The sequence below is a fragment of the Phoxinus phoxinus genome (genome assembly GCF_949152265.1).
Source record: "Phoxinus phoxinus genome assembly, chromosome: 1".
Lineage (NCBI taxonomy): Eukaryota > Metazoa > Chordata > Actinopteri > Cypriniformes > Leuciscidae > Phoxinus > Phoxinus phoxinus.
Genome location: NC_136876.1, coordinates 19,698,746 through 19,713,366, shown reverse-complemented (window position 1 = coordinate 19,713,366; position 14,621 = coordinate 19,698,746). Strand labels below are relative to the sequence as shown.

The following is a 14,621-nucleotide window of genomic DNA, read 5'->3' as shown; positions in this document are numbered from 1 at the left end:
TGAATAGTGATGGTGAAATGAAGCCCAGTGAAGCACTGGGGCTTTCCCCCTCGACTGTATCATAAATGGTTCAATACTCAAAGCTTTTCAACACGTTGCACACTAACGACATCTTGTGGTCAAAAGGTGGAAAAGCTGCCTTTCTGTCATAGAAGACCCATCCTTTTATTTATTGTGCCATGTAACAAATCACTTTCTGCTCTGTAAACCACAAAGCAATAAAATGAATCCTCATAATCCATGTGTTAGTGTTGGAGTAGTTCTTACGCAATGTGTGAACAAACAACTCTATGAATGAATTTATGAAGAACAAAATAATAATAAACGGGACAAATTAACTTGTAGAGAAACAATTGGTAACGCTTTAGATTACAGCCCGGAAAGTACTGCGTAATTACAATGAAATTACAGTGTAACTTTCGGTAATTACAGTGTACCTATAAAGTACTTATGTGTAAGTATAGGGGAACAATATGTAAAGTCTTGGGAATAAAGGGGTAACAACCAGGAAAATACTGCGTAATTAAAACTAAATTACAGTGTAACTTTCGGTAATTACAGTGTACGTGTAAGTATATAGGGGAACAATGTAAAGTTTTGGAATAAAGGGGTAACAACCAGGAAAAAATATATATATATTTAGGCAAATTATTTATACTGTAAGTATTTTAGAACTACGGGGTACTTATACTATAATACAATCTTCCTTTTGGGAGCAATTTAGCGAGTAGGCTACATACACTGCACATTTTTGTAATAATAGTGTATACAAATACATAAAGGTTTTTTTCAAATTACGGGGTAGCCTATATATCAGTGCATTTATAAAGTAGGGTAATTTGTTTTTATTGGAAAGGTGCACTGATTAAGTTGTTTCAAGGCAAGTAAAACTATTGCAACTTTTTTTTTTTTTTTAATGCTGGGGAAATATACTCTTGTTTCATGTAGTTACAGGGTAAGTATGACATTGCGGGCCGTAAATTAAAGTGGTGCTTCTTACCCTCTTGTTTTCATGTAGTTACAGGGTAAGTATGACATTGCGGGCCGTAAATTAAAGTGGTGCTTCTTACCCTCTTGTTTCATGTAGTTACAGGGTAAGTATGACACTGCGGGCCGTAAATTAAAGTGGTGCTTCTTACCCTCTTGTTTCATGTAGTTACAGGGTAAGTATGACACTGCGGGCCGTAAATTAAAGTGGTGCTTCTTACCCTCTTGTTTCATGTAGTTACAGGGTAAGTATGACACTGCGGGCCGTAAATTAAAGTGGTGCTTCTTACCCTCTTGTTTTCATGTAGTTACAGGGTAAGTATGACACTGCGGGCCGTAAATTAAAGTGGTGCTTCTTACCCTCTTGTTTCATGTAGTTACAGGGTAAGTATGACACTGCGGGCCGTAAATTAAAGTGGTGCTTCTTACCCTCTTGTTTTCATGTAGTTACAGGGTAAGTATGACATTGCGGGCCGTAAATTAAAGTGGTGCTTCTTACCCTCTTGTTCCATGTAGTTACAGGGTAAGTATGACACTGCGGGCCGTAAATTAAAGTGGTGCTTCTTACCCTCTTGTTTCATGTAGTTACAGGGTAAGTATGACACTGCGGGCCGTAAATTAAAGTGGTGCTTCTTACCCTCTTGTTTCATGTAGTTACAGGGTAAGTACAATAAAAACACATGTAAAAACACAATCTGATATCACTTGGAAAACTTTATTGTAAAAACAACTTATTTCAAAAAAGATTTACAACATATTACACTTTTTATTCTTTATTCCTTTTTTAAAATCAACTTTTCATTTCAAATACTAAAGTCCTGACAGAAAGTATACGTTTTTGCATGGCTTCCTACTTCCTCCTCCTCCTCTTGTTCCTCTTCTTCTATCATTCCACTGATTAGCCTAATCTTAAGAAGGAGTCTTTTGCTATTCTGTATTATGTATTAAAAGAAAATACAGTACACCCAGAAATGTTCTCGTAATTTACTCATCTTTTCGCTACCGACCAACTGTCACCAGCGTCCAGCGAGTGCATGAGAGTCGGCTTGGCTTCGTGTTTGGTGAAGCTTCACGCGTTCATTACGTTCTCGCGGGAGTTAGATGTGAAACTCGCGCGAGAACTGCCATCTCTGTTCTTCTGTATTGTTTGTTTTTCATTATTATTATGTGTTATTGTTTGTATTTTGTTGTGAGCATTAATAAAAAAAATAAAAATCGACATTCGGTTTCTCGGCGCGCTTACGTCACGCGTGTCAAGCGTGAACTCAACCCTCTCATGCACGCGCAAGTGACAGTTGGTCGGAACGGAAGCGATAGTCTTTAAAATGTTTAAATATTTGGTATTTTTCTTACAAACACTTATCGTCTCACTTCAGAAGACATTGATTCATCCATTGGGGTCGTATGGATTACTTTAGTTATTGCTGTATGTGCTGTTTGATGTCAACTTTTAGGAACACATGGGCTTGCATTATGCATTCACAGAGATTATATATTTTTCTAAAAAAAAATGTTGTGTTAATCTGAAGAAGGAAATTCATATACATCTCGGATGACATGAGGTTAAAAGATGAGTAAGTTAAATGGTGAGGACATTTCTGTACTGTATTTTCTTTTAACACATAATACAGAATAGCAAGAGACATGGGATTCCTTCTTAAGATTTATCAGTGGAAAGAAAGAAAAATAAGAAGAGGAACAAGAGGAGGAGGAAACCAAGCAAGAGAAAGTGTTGTAAAACCGTTTTAAAATAAGTTGTTTTTCAAATAAAGTTTTCCAAGTGAAATCAGATTGTGTGTTTACATGTTTTTATTGTACTTACCCTGTAACTACATGAAACAAGAGTATATTTCCCCAGCATTAAAAAAAAAAAAAAAGTTGCAATAGTTTTACTTGCCTTGAAACAACTTAATCAGTGCACCTTTCCAATAAAAACAAATTACCCTACTTTATAAATGCACTGATATATAGGCTACCCCGTAATTTGAAAAAAACCTTTATGTATTTGTATACACTATTATTACAAAAATGTGCAGTGTATGTAGCCTACTCGCTAAATTGCTCCCAAAAGGAAGATTGTATTATAGTATAAGTACCCCGTAGTTCTAAAATACTTACAGTATAAATAATTTGCCTAAATATTTTTTTTTTTTTCCTGGTTGTTACCCCTTTATTCCAAAACTTTACATTGTTCCCCTATATACTTACACGTACGTACTTTATAGGTACACTGTAATTACCTAAAGTTACACTGTAATTTAGTTTTAATTACGCAGTATTTTCCTGGTTGTTACCCCTTTATTCCCAAGACTTTACATATTGTTCCCCTATACTTACACGTAAATACTTTATAGGTACACTGTAATTACCGAAAGTTACACTGTAATTTCATTGTAATTACGCAGTACTTTCCGGGCTGTAATCTAAAGCGTTACCAAACAATTCTTATGAATATACTTTGATCAACAAATGCAGCCCTATTCACATAAACTTTAGCCTCAGTCCTAACCGTATGAGTTAATAGGCAAGGCTCATGTAGGCATAGGCCTATAACACAATGTATTGTATTAACACAATTAATACATTTCACTGTAACTTCCGTTAATCATGTCATTATCTAATCTCTTTAGTTTTCGACATACATCATCAAATTGATCCTCATAATTAGACATTCAAAGCATTTAATATGAGACTGTATTTTTAACCATAGTCTGAAATGTCAAAACAACAACGTTGACAACATTTGACACACTCCTCCTCCTTTCTCAGCAGTTAACATGTCTAACACAAATCTATTCTGTATAACCGCATCTCTGATTTGTTTCATTTCAGCATTAATCATTATCAAAGCATTCTCAGTGCTGTTTGCTATTGCTAACACAGGCCATGCAAACCCATTATAGCCAACATCAAAAAATTCATAATAGAACATCAAATAAAACATAAATGAACATAAACATACACTTTGTAAAATACTCATTATTACTCCACCAAAATTATTATTTGAACAAGAACTGTCAGATTTGTCATAATCCCCTAACTTCATAAACCTCCCAGGTTTGATGTCGTGCAGTGGTGTATCAGCTGCTTTTCCTTGAGCTGCTTTCACAAAATTAGATAGGAGAGAAGACATTTCTTTTCAAAATGTCATGTTCACACACACAACTCGGTTGATGACACTCGTTGTTAACCCCTTCCATAAATGCGTTTTCCAAACAATATCCAAGGCAAACCTTTTTTCTTTTTTTCCCAAACAAAAGTTATCAAGGTTACTTTTCAGATAACATACAATCTCCACAAAATAGCATCCAGCAAATTTGATATCAACCCAGCATGAAAGATAGGCCCACCATCTGACCACAGCCCCAAAATCCTTAGCAACTCTCCAAACGAATTACGATAATCTGTGTACATCGTCACACATTTTCCTTTCATTAATTTCCAGGCTTCAGTTAAAGCCACAAATTCAGCTACTTAAACAGAATAATTAATTCCAACGGCCCTAAGACTAACACTTCAAATTCAGTGATCTTGTCCAATTCAGGCCTTTTGTTTTGTCTCTGAAGACACAACCAACTACAAACAAAACATTCATGCAGTTTTCGAGTCTGGTTTCTATCCTTTCAGGTCATGGTGTACAGACATAGTCAATGATAGTCAAACAACAGTGATGTTCCCATCCTCCTCCTTTGTTCACCCACTAGCCTTTCACAAATATGACTGGGCTCTCTTGATAATTTAATGGTGACTTAGCCAATTTGTCACTTTTTCTATGCAGTCAAGTCTATTATTTTACATTTATCATTCTGATCACACATAGTTGACTATTTAAATATAGATTATATTTCCTCATATTTCTAAGGGTTTTTGTACATATTTATCATTGCATATGTTTTTAGTGAGTTTTAGGAGAGGAGGAAGAGGGTGAGCAGCATGCAGCAGTGGCAGACCAAATACATCTTGGCAAGTTCTATTTTCATGTAACATTTATAATTTGTTTTTTATTCATCCTTGACAATATTTGTCAAACAAACCATGTCTACCATGTCACGTAAAATAAAAATAAAAATGTTTGTTTATATTTTTGTACTAGGCAAGTCATGGTCACACTTTACTTTATTGTTAGCCATCACTAACTGACACATTTCAAATATTTTTTTAAAAGATTTTAACCCTTTATATTGGCGCCGGCGGGCCCGCGGCCATTATATATTTTAAACAGTAATATCCTATACTAAACCTAAACCAATCTTGACAAACTATATGTCATTTGAAAGCTTAACATCTCTAGTTTTCATTTGTGGTGACTGATTTTTAAAATACATTACAGAGGAGCCGTAATTTATCAATTTGCAACAAGAATATTTTCATACTCCTAAGGCGTGTTCAGACCTTTATTTTGAAATAGTGATGAACATGAAAAATCATGAAAGAATGGTAGAAACCTCAGTTTGTTTTCATGCCAAGAGTTCAAAAGATAGCATCCATTCAATTGTTTTAGAAAAAAAGGTCTGAAAATGTTTTAAATATAAATAAAAAAATTATAGATTTACCATTTGTGATTCACCATTCGTGGCAGCGAGCTATAATGCACATACGTGTTCTTTTTGTGTTTCTTAGAGGTTGAATTCATTTAAAAATCTGCCAAACTTCCAATACTACTTCTGAATAAGATTTCTACTTCATAAATTGTATGAAAATTGTAAAAATAATGGTTCAGATCCCTCAAACAACATATGGAAATGGAGGCGCCCTTATATGGGCAGTAATGTCAACTAGTGAAAAAGTTTGGTACTGCGCCCAAACAAAATCGCACTGAAAGCTTATTTTTTGAGATATCAACCTAAAATTTTAAACACAACTTGTTCAGATTTTTGCCTTTGATTTTTTTTGCCTTTTTAGAGTCCTCCACGTTTTGAAAATATATATTTTATATAAAATATGAATAATTAAATTTTTAACGTTGTACATTTTCATAAACTCAAACTTCTATAACTTTTTTTCTGTTTAACTTTCTTAATTTATTTCTCTTCTACAAAAATCTGCCAAATGTCTTCTTAAAAACAAGACCAATCTTACATCTATACTCCAAAGCATTCTTGAATTACAACCATTTAAGTTCGGAATGTGCATTTTCATGTATATTCAAAAAAAGGGGGGCGCTTGATAAGGAGTTAAGGAATATTTAAGTTGTTTATGGTTTATTGTCTGTGTGTGAAAGAGGACAACAGTGAAAGAGTTAATAATTTCAGCATGATAATGATTTTTCAAATATTACAATACTGCTCTGAAAATCCATTTCCATTAAAAGGTTCTGAAAAATATTTTTCCTTATGTGGACGAGCTAAAAAATGATATCCTTTCTCATCTGTTGTTTTTATAGTTTTATTTTTCACTCAGTTGCAAGAGATCATAATTCTAGAGCAGAGCATCCAGAAGTCACTCCAGTAATGGTTGAATAAACCGCCTTTAGTGCAGAAGTGTATCTTCAAGGAAGGCGGACCTAAAAGCAGCTTTCAGTTTCGTGTCTGTGAATGTGAGAGGGAAGCACTGCATCACAGACAACTCCACGCGGAGGAACCCGTCCACTTCCTGCTGTTCAAATAATGCAGATGATACAACAGCCCCCTTCATGAAATCTCTCTTTGAGAGTATTCCCGTATATGAATGGCGGAGTGAGAACAGCGTTACAAATAAAGGACATCAAGAGATAAAAAGAGGAAGATGGAGAAACAAAACTGTAAGAAGAGACAGCTGAGGGGATCGTCCTCCCTCTGCACATCAGAGAAGAAGAAAAAAGCCAAGAGACAAAACTGCCCCAGTAAGTCTAAAGCATTTTTACTAATAAAATGACAAGTATAAATAATCATGCATGTTCTTTAAAAAATGAAGAGGCGCACATTACGCTAACTGATTTGAATACTTGTTTCAGAATCGTCTACAGGACAAACAAATTCTCAACTTCCTGTTACATGTGGTCATAAAGAGGGCTTCTTGCATTTGAAGAAATATAATAACAGTAGGTGCATAAACGTTTCTGTCAAAGAATGCAGTAATGTTTATGAGGAGCTAAGTTGTTGAATGTCTCGAGGTTGTATTTCTGGATTGTCTAACATCCAAAATCTCTGAAACAAGTAATTCCAATAGTGGTTGAATAAACTATTCTGTCCTTAGAACAGGAGTGCATCTTCAGCGAAGGCCAGTGGTTCAAGCCCACTGAGTTCGAGAGGTTTGGGATGATGGACAGGAACAAAAAGTGGAAAACCAGCATCCTTAGCAATGGGATTCCACTCCAGAAACTCATAGAGGTGCATAAGATCGGTTTTAATACCTAATCAATACTAACAGTTTCAACTAATGCACTTGAGTGCAATAATTACCTTTTTTTTTTGTCATGGCCTTGGTGGTTAGTGAGTTGGAATTCATTTGAGAAATTTCAGTTAAATAACAGTTCCCTGATATAAAAATGGACACAGGGAAGACAACATAACACTAATGATGACATATATGTTCATGACATATTCTGAATGTGTGCCATTTTCTATTCATAGGATGGTTTTCTTACATCTAAAAGCTTTGTGAAAAGAAAGGTTCAGGACACACAGGTTTGGCTGCTATTGGATGGTTTTCCGATTTGATGAAGGATTTACAGGGATAGTTCACCTAAAAATGAAAATTACGTCATTATTTACTCACCCCAAGTTGTTCTAAAACTGCATGAAGTTATTTTCTATGCTGGACAAAAAGGAAGATCATTTGAAGTATATGTACAAACAGTTGCTGTTCCCCCTTGACTTCCATATAAGAAAGAAAAAATACTATGGAAGTTAATGGAGACAAGAAACTGTTTGGTTGCCTACATTCTTCAAAATATCTTCTTTTGTGTTCAGCAGAACAACAAAGAAATTCATAGAGGTTTAGAACAACTTGACGGTGAGTAAATAATGACATAATTTTCATTTTTGGATGAACTATCCCTTTAACCTTTCCAGACTGAAACTATTACATGCGACTTAAATTAGAGTGACCAAGATGTTCATCAACATTTCTCCTTTTATGTTCTGTAGAAGAAGAAAAAACCCGTGGGTTTGGAACAACAGGGTGAGTAAATTATGACAGATTTGTCATTTTATTTTTAAATAGAAAATAAATATTCATTTAAATAAGAACTTACAACAGTTATTCAGAAAGATATTTAATAAAACATTCTGTTTCCTAAATGTTTGTGTATTCGTTGTAGAATCAGATGAGAAGGAAAATCAAGATGAAGATGATGATGAAGATGATGATGATGATGATGATGATGATGATGATGATGATGATATTGACATGAGCGTGTTTGGACGTCCTACCCTACCTGTTACCAGCGGTTCTGGCTCTGGCATCCTACACAAATGTCGCTTTGCCACAGGTGTGTGAGTGAGAATAATTATTTTGAATATTAATATGCTGACAGTGTTTTACATTTCTAATTATAATAAAGTTCAAGTTCAGGGAAGAAAGAGGAGGGAACTGACAAACTTAACTTTTAATCACCAAATAAACAAACAACAAAACGAAAATAAAGCGGTAGCCCCTCGCAGACGACTGCCGTCTATAAATATAATAAAACACCAAAATAAATTCCAGGCCTTCATGGTCCTCTCTCGTCCTTCACTATCGTCGCTCTTCCTTTTATCCTTCCAGATCTCCTCAGTGGGACTCAACACTGGTATAGCACTAGCGCCACCGGCCTTGATCCATTCCCACAGCTCTCGGCCCCGCCCTGCTTACCACGCTAACTAAGTGTTTCATAAGGCCCCGATCACACCAGACACATTTTTTAAAGCGTTTTACTGCTTGTTGCGCCTCGCGTTTTTGCAGTTGAAAAAAAATCAACTCCGACGTCAAAAAGCATCAAAGCGCCCGACGTCATCGCCTTTTTTTTCACTGTCCAACCGAATGAATGGAGAGGAGGGCCTTCCGTTGTAGTGATGAAAGATACAGTTGGTTTGAACGCCGGAGTGCGATGATGGAGGATAAACTTGTGGTGCACTCGCGGGTTACCAGGAGCTAACGACTTCACGGACCGTAACTACCACAATGTTAACAGAAAGTTAATAAAGTTAATAAAAAGATGATTTGACGTTTACTTGACTGACAGGACAGCTGTTTCGGTGGTTGCCTAAGCAGCGCACTGCTCGTTTTGTGTGATGAGCCAGTGCTGTGCACCTCGCGTTTTCGAACCTGAAAAACACGTCTGGTGTGAGTTTTATCGTCTTCTTTTTTCAGGGCGTTGTGGGAGATGCATAAGAACAGAGAACTCCTGGCTGAGCCCAGGGGATTTCATCAGATTGAACAAACCAGATGGAACATGGAGAAAAGACATTGTTGCCCATGGAATGCCCCTAGGAAAACTTATAACGGTAAAATAAAATATATCATAAAGCTACAGTATTAACAGAAGGCGGTCACATTGGGCCGTGACGACCGGGCCCTTCAGAGTCCCCATGAAATCAAACGTTTTTTGGCTTTTATTATGAATATGTTAGTCTAAAGCTCGGGATACATCAAGCCAACAATCGATTTAGCAGGTAGAATCACCATCGGGGAGAGAGAGAACTCTGATTGGCTGTTCATCTTAGTGAATTAGTCAGTGCACGAGAATAATAGCAAAATAGCGAGCAAAGTCAGTACAGACAGAAGGCTCTTTCTAATTTTACGTCATCTTACCAGAGTGTTCCCTGGCTAATATTTTAATATTAACATGAGCGGAGTGGAATAAAGAAAGTGATCAGCAGGATTGATATTCAAAACGGTAAGAATGCGCTGCTTTGTTTATGGTTTGTGTATTTGCATCTTTCAGCGTCGGTCTTCCTTTTTGAATGACGAATATAGACAAATATATCTGCAAAAATAGACGGTTGTCATATTTACACGCAGGCGCAGAACGCGCATGGTTGCTGGCAGTCGGCTGTAGTTCTTTCGTATGTTCAAGTGCAGCTTTTTTCCCCCGACACGAGGCGACAACAGTGAGCTTTCATCAGCGCTAGTTCTTTGGCGTCGTTTTGGTGTGTCCCTACCTTTACTTGTATATATACGCTAATGTACTCCAAAACAATGACAAAATGAGCATTTAGAAAATGTAAGCATTCAAAACTTAGTTCACATTTAGTCAGTCACATCCAACGTTATGTAGACTGACATCATGGGGTCTCGCCTGGGAGCCCAATCACCTCCAAGTGGTAACAAAACGAGCCAATGAACACTGGCCGGTGAGATTTGCATGCCGAGTCACACCTACCTGGACATACGAGTATAAGTAGGTTACTCACTTCATTCATATTTTGCTTCGGAGCTGAGCGGTTGTACAGTGACCATTCATACCATTCACCTTTTAAGAGAAAGAGTAAATGTCTACAAGAATGAAAAGAGCAAACAGCAATTTTAATTGCTAACAAGGAGACCTACTCCGAAAACAGCCATTTTAATTGTTACTGCTTGTAATCCGTCGTGAGATCTCCCTGCCGATGTGAAGGCGCATCCAGCAGTGTCTCGCATCCAGCCTTGCTGTGCTCGGAAGAGTGCAGTGTTTCACCCCTCTGCGCTTCGTCGTTCAGAGCAGTTTCCTTAAAAGAGCAAGACGTTTTCAAGATATCTTTCTGTCCGTGTGTTTCTGGATGCTGTTATTTCCTGACTTCACCTGACGGCCACGATCACGGTCTCTCATGCCTGGGCAAACAGCATGCAGAGAGAGCGTTCGTGGATGGTGCATGCTCTCACTCCTTGTTGGCATTGGGGTCACGACTCTCCTTCTTTCGTACGGAGGCACGAGTCCCCTCTGCTGCTACCCAGCCCCCCGCATCTTTTCATGCTGTAGGTCTGGTTAGCACTCTGGGAGATCTGAGTGGGATTGTCTTCGTCGGGCCCACCCCCACAAACCTCTACTCTTCTAGCATGCAATGTTGGCGTGGGTCCCTCACATGAGGCACCTTGTGTCTCATTCGGCGCTCTGGATCGGATGTCGATCGCTGCACCGAGGAGTGGGCTTTGGTCCTCCGGAGAGGATGAGGAAAGCTGGGCTGCACCCCTCTGAGGTGGTTGCTCACGCTGAATCGGATTCAGGGTTGACGGCCATGCTTTCCCGGGCATCGGGTTGAGTGGAACTCTTCACAGTCTTCCGAGCGCTCGCGGTTGGATGATTGGTTTATGGGTGCGGCACACGGATCACAGTGCTTTTCAGCCTTTTTGGCCTACGCAAATATGCGTTTCCCCCGGTGACCCTTCTCGCACAAACACTGTGCAAGGTCAGGGAGGACGGGGAGCAGGTCTTGTTAGTTGTGCCGTAATTGACACTATCACTTCAGCTAGAGCCCCGTCTACGAGGCGTGCTTATGCTTCGCTGAGAGGTGTTCTTCCTGGCGGGAAGACCCCTGGAAGTGCCCGATCGGCTCTGTGCTTTCCTTCCTTGAAGGTGTATGTCGCTGCCATCGCAGCACATCACGATGCTGTTGATGGCAGGTCACTGGGAAAGCACGACCTGGTCATCAGGTTCCTGAGAGGCACCAGGAGGTTAAATCTAAGTATCTTAAAAATCCGGCAAAGCGTGTACTCTTCTGATCACGCAATTCAGGCCACGTACACTGTACGCTGACGCTTGCCTAAGCGTAAAAAGTGAAGTATACTTTGGGCTGTAGTATAGATACAGTTGTACTGTATCTTTCAATATATCCTCAAATGTTCATTATTGTTTATTTCGTGCTGTTACTCTGGGCTGCTATTGGTAATGCAATTCCCAATTTAAAAGGTCACTTGTTATGAATCTTTTTTTTTTTAAATGAATTGTTCAAACGAATGATTCAGTGATAAAAATAGTGGTTAAATTCAGAATAGCATAGTGTATACTCTTATAATAAACTATATATACTCTCACTATATACTAGTACTCTAAATATAAATTTAACTTTATAAATCAATAGTCTATACACTCTTATATTCTTACATACTTTTAAATATATTTATATAACAGAAATAGTAAAAGTAGGCTAGTATGCCATTTTGATTTCAGATATTCACTTGTTTTTTCCTGAATGTATTGATGCTTTTGACATCTTGTCGCCACCTACTGGTGTTACCATTACTAATGCATAGACTACCAGTCTGTCTGGAACGCTGTCTGTGGGATGCAGCGGCTGATAAAGTTGTATTGCAGTAAACACAATAGTGATGTGTTTTCACATACTTTCCAGAAAAGAGTTTTGGAACCACATACAGTCAACTGTGATCAAGAAGACCTAGTAAGAAATCATCAGTCACAATTACAGTCATATCAAAACATCACATTTAAAATGTGTTTTAAGACGGTTCAGTTTTATTTCTTTATGAACTCTTGTCCCGGCAGAATGATGACGTGTGCTTCGTGTGTGACTCTGAGGGAGATCTGGTGTGTTGTGACAAATGTCCACGAGCTTTTCATTCACACTGTCACCTACCAGCCGTAGATGGAGACTTACCTGGGTGAGAGAGAGAGAAAACCTTTACCTGGTCTAGACAAGATAAACAGTTGACGTGTGTAATATTGTGTGTTTTGTCTGCACTGAAGCCAGTGGAGCTGCACATTCTGTGTGATAAAGAATATGGAGGATTCCAGTCGAAAGACCCAACAGGACGTTTTGAGCAGTCCAGTCTCTCAGTACACACTGGTAAAGTTTATGCAAAGCTTTTTGTCTCTAAAATGGAAGTCATTGGGGTCCAAAATAACATTTCTTTCACCGTTTAGAAAAAAAAAAAAATATATATATATATATATATATATATATATATATATATAACTTGTGAGAACTATCCCTTTAACACTTTTGTTTGTCTGTCTTTTATCTTTCAGCACTGCCAGTGTTTGCTGTTACACCTGCTACATGAGCGCATGACTGACCCCTGCACTAATGTAAAGCTTCTGTCTGTTTTAGATTATTTAAAGTTGGAATGTAAATATATAGTATGTGACGTCTGCACTGATATTGTTCAGGTTCCAAGATACAGTGAGAACATTTGTGGTCCCATGATGCTGGGCAGAGTGAAGCTGAACCTGGAGAATAATGATTATCAAACAGTGCAAAAGTTTGTCTCGGATATCGAATACGTTTTTCACCAATGGACTTCCAACAGGGTGAGTTTCACTCGGGCTTGCAAATGTTACTAATGACAGGAGTCTTCAAAATGTGCTTATATATTGTCTTATTTTTATTGACTGAATTTGGCATTGTTCTTTCTCTTCTTTGTAGGATAATGACTTCAGTAGAATGACCTATAGGCTAAAGGAACTTTTTGAAACCATCTTTAGACTCCTATAACATCACGCCTTAACAAGAGGTCCTTCGACGTGATGGTAATGTTTGTGTGAAGGCTATTGTACAGAAATAACAGACAAATAAAAGAAAGAATATTTAGACTTCATTAAAAAATAGTGCAGTTGTGAACAATCACTATTAATTTGTGAATGTGTTTCTCTCACTTGTGAACTTATATGATACTATGGAGTATGGAAGCTTGTTTCAGCCACGGAATAAAGTTTTCAAGAAACAAATATCTAATATATCTTGACATTTATTTATATCTTGCAATTATGACTTTATTTCTTGCTATTCTGCAAACTTGCTAAATGCAAGTGTCTGACCATAAAGCCAAGCCACAATACTAACTTTGACAACAAGGTGTTAATCATTTAAAGATACTTTTTCCTGAATAGTAGCGGTTTTACACAAACTTGCAATTTTCACTGGTTTCAAAACGCACCACGCTGGATATAACCTGCCATGATAAGATATCCTCGGATAAACTCCTGCGATCCAACAGCTAATGCCAACCCATTGCCTTCACATTGCATATTGCATTTCACTTACATTGGATGTCACATTTGCATAGGCTGTACTATTTTAATTCATGATTGGTTGACTGCCAAATTAAAATCTTAAAGGGGTCATGACATGAGAAGCCAAATTTGCCTTGATCTTTTGGTATATAAGAGGTCTTTGTACCATTAAAACGTCCTGCAAGTTTCATAGCTTAAGACGTCCTCCCCATTATAAACGAATCATTTATTTAATCAAGCTCTAAATACAGCTCGTTCTGGATCCATGGTAAGAAGTGACGTCACGGTGCGAAGTGACGTCACGGTGCGAAGTGACGTACCAGCGTTTGCATATGACCGCCTCCAGAACAAGACAACTACGCTTTAAGCGCAAGACAACTACGCTCATTTCGTATCGTTGTCGCCCCGCGCGCCTCACAAGTGTTCAGTCGACGGACAGCGAGTGGGTCTGTGTACAGGGAAATTACGATGCCGCAGATGTGCTGTTCCTGGCTGTGGACAAACAACATCATTGAATACGCTGGGAAAATGGATGCACTTTATTTTTTGCAGACGTCACAGTCACGGCAGTGTTAGTTTAAGCGTTTGTTCTATACATTTTAAGGATGACTGTTTTGAGAACAAATCCCAATATGATGCTGGCTTTGCCAGAAAACTGTTGCTCAAAGATAAGTCTGTGCCGACTATTCTGGGCTCAACAACGACGACGCAAACTGTAAGTAATGTATTTAAAACTTTAAACTACTTTTTAAATACGCCGAATCCGCAAATGTTCTGGCTGGGGGCG

The 14,621-nt window shown here is 38.0% G+C and overlaps 1 protein-coding gene across 4 annotated transcripts; it reads left to right on the top strand.

Annotated features, from left to right (window-relative positions):
* Positions 1 to 6,505: 6,505 nt before the first annotated feature.
* Positions 6,506 to 13,539, top strand: LOC306995066 (nuclear body protein SP140-like protein). Of its 4 annotated transcripts, none has more exons than XM_079606291.1 (13): positions 6,506 to 6,808; positions 6,920 to 7,006; positions 7,167 to 7,295; positions 7,539 to 7,592; positions 8,055 to 8,088; positions 8,228 to 8,398; positions 9,259 to 9,392; positions 12,216 to 12,263; positions 12,368 to 12,483; positions 12,569 to 12,668; positions 12,851 to 12,910; positions 12,992 to 13,132; positions 13,248 to 13,539. In XM_079606291.1, exons 3-13 carry the CDS (start codon positions 7,224 to 7,226, stop codon positions 13,314 to 13,316), a joined length of 999 nt encoding a protein of 332 aa, XP_079462417.1. In that variant the 5' UTR covers positions 6,506 to 6,808; positions 6,920 to 7,006; positions 7,167 to 7,223; the 3' UTR covers positions 13,317 to 13,539. The 4 variants fall into 4 exon arrangements, with proteins under 4 accessions (XP_079462417.1, XP_079462416.1, XP_079462418.1 ...); XM_079606290.1 differs by having other exon boundaries at positions 6,528 to 6,808; positions 7,162 to 7,295; XM_079606292.1 differs by lacking the exon at positions 6,506 to 6,808 and having other exon boundaries at positions 6,920 to 7,010; positions 7,162 to 7,295.
* Positions 13,540 to 14,621: the final 1,082 nt, after the last annotated feature.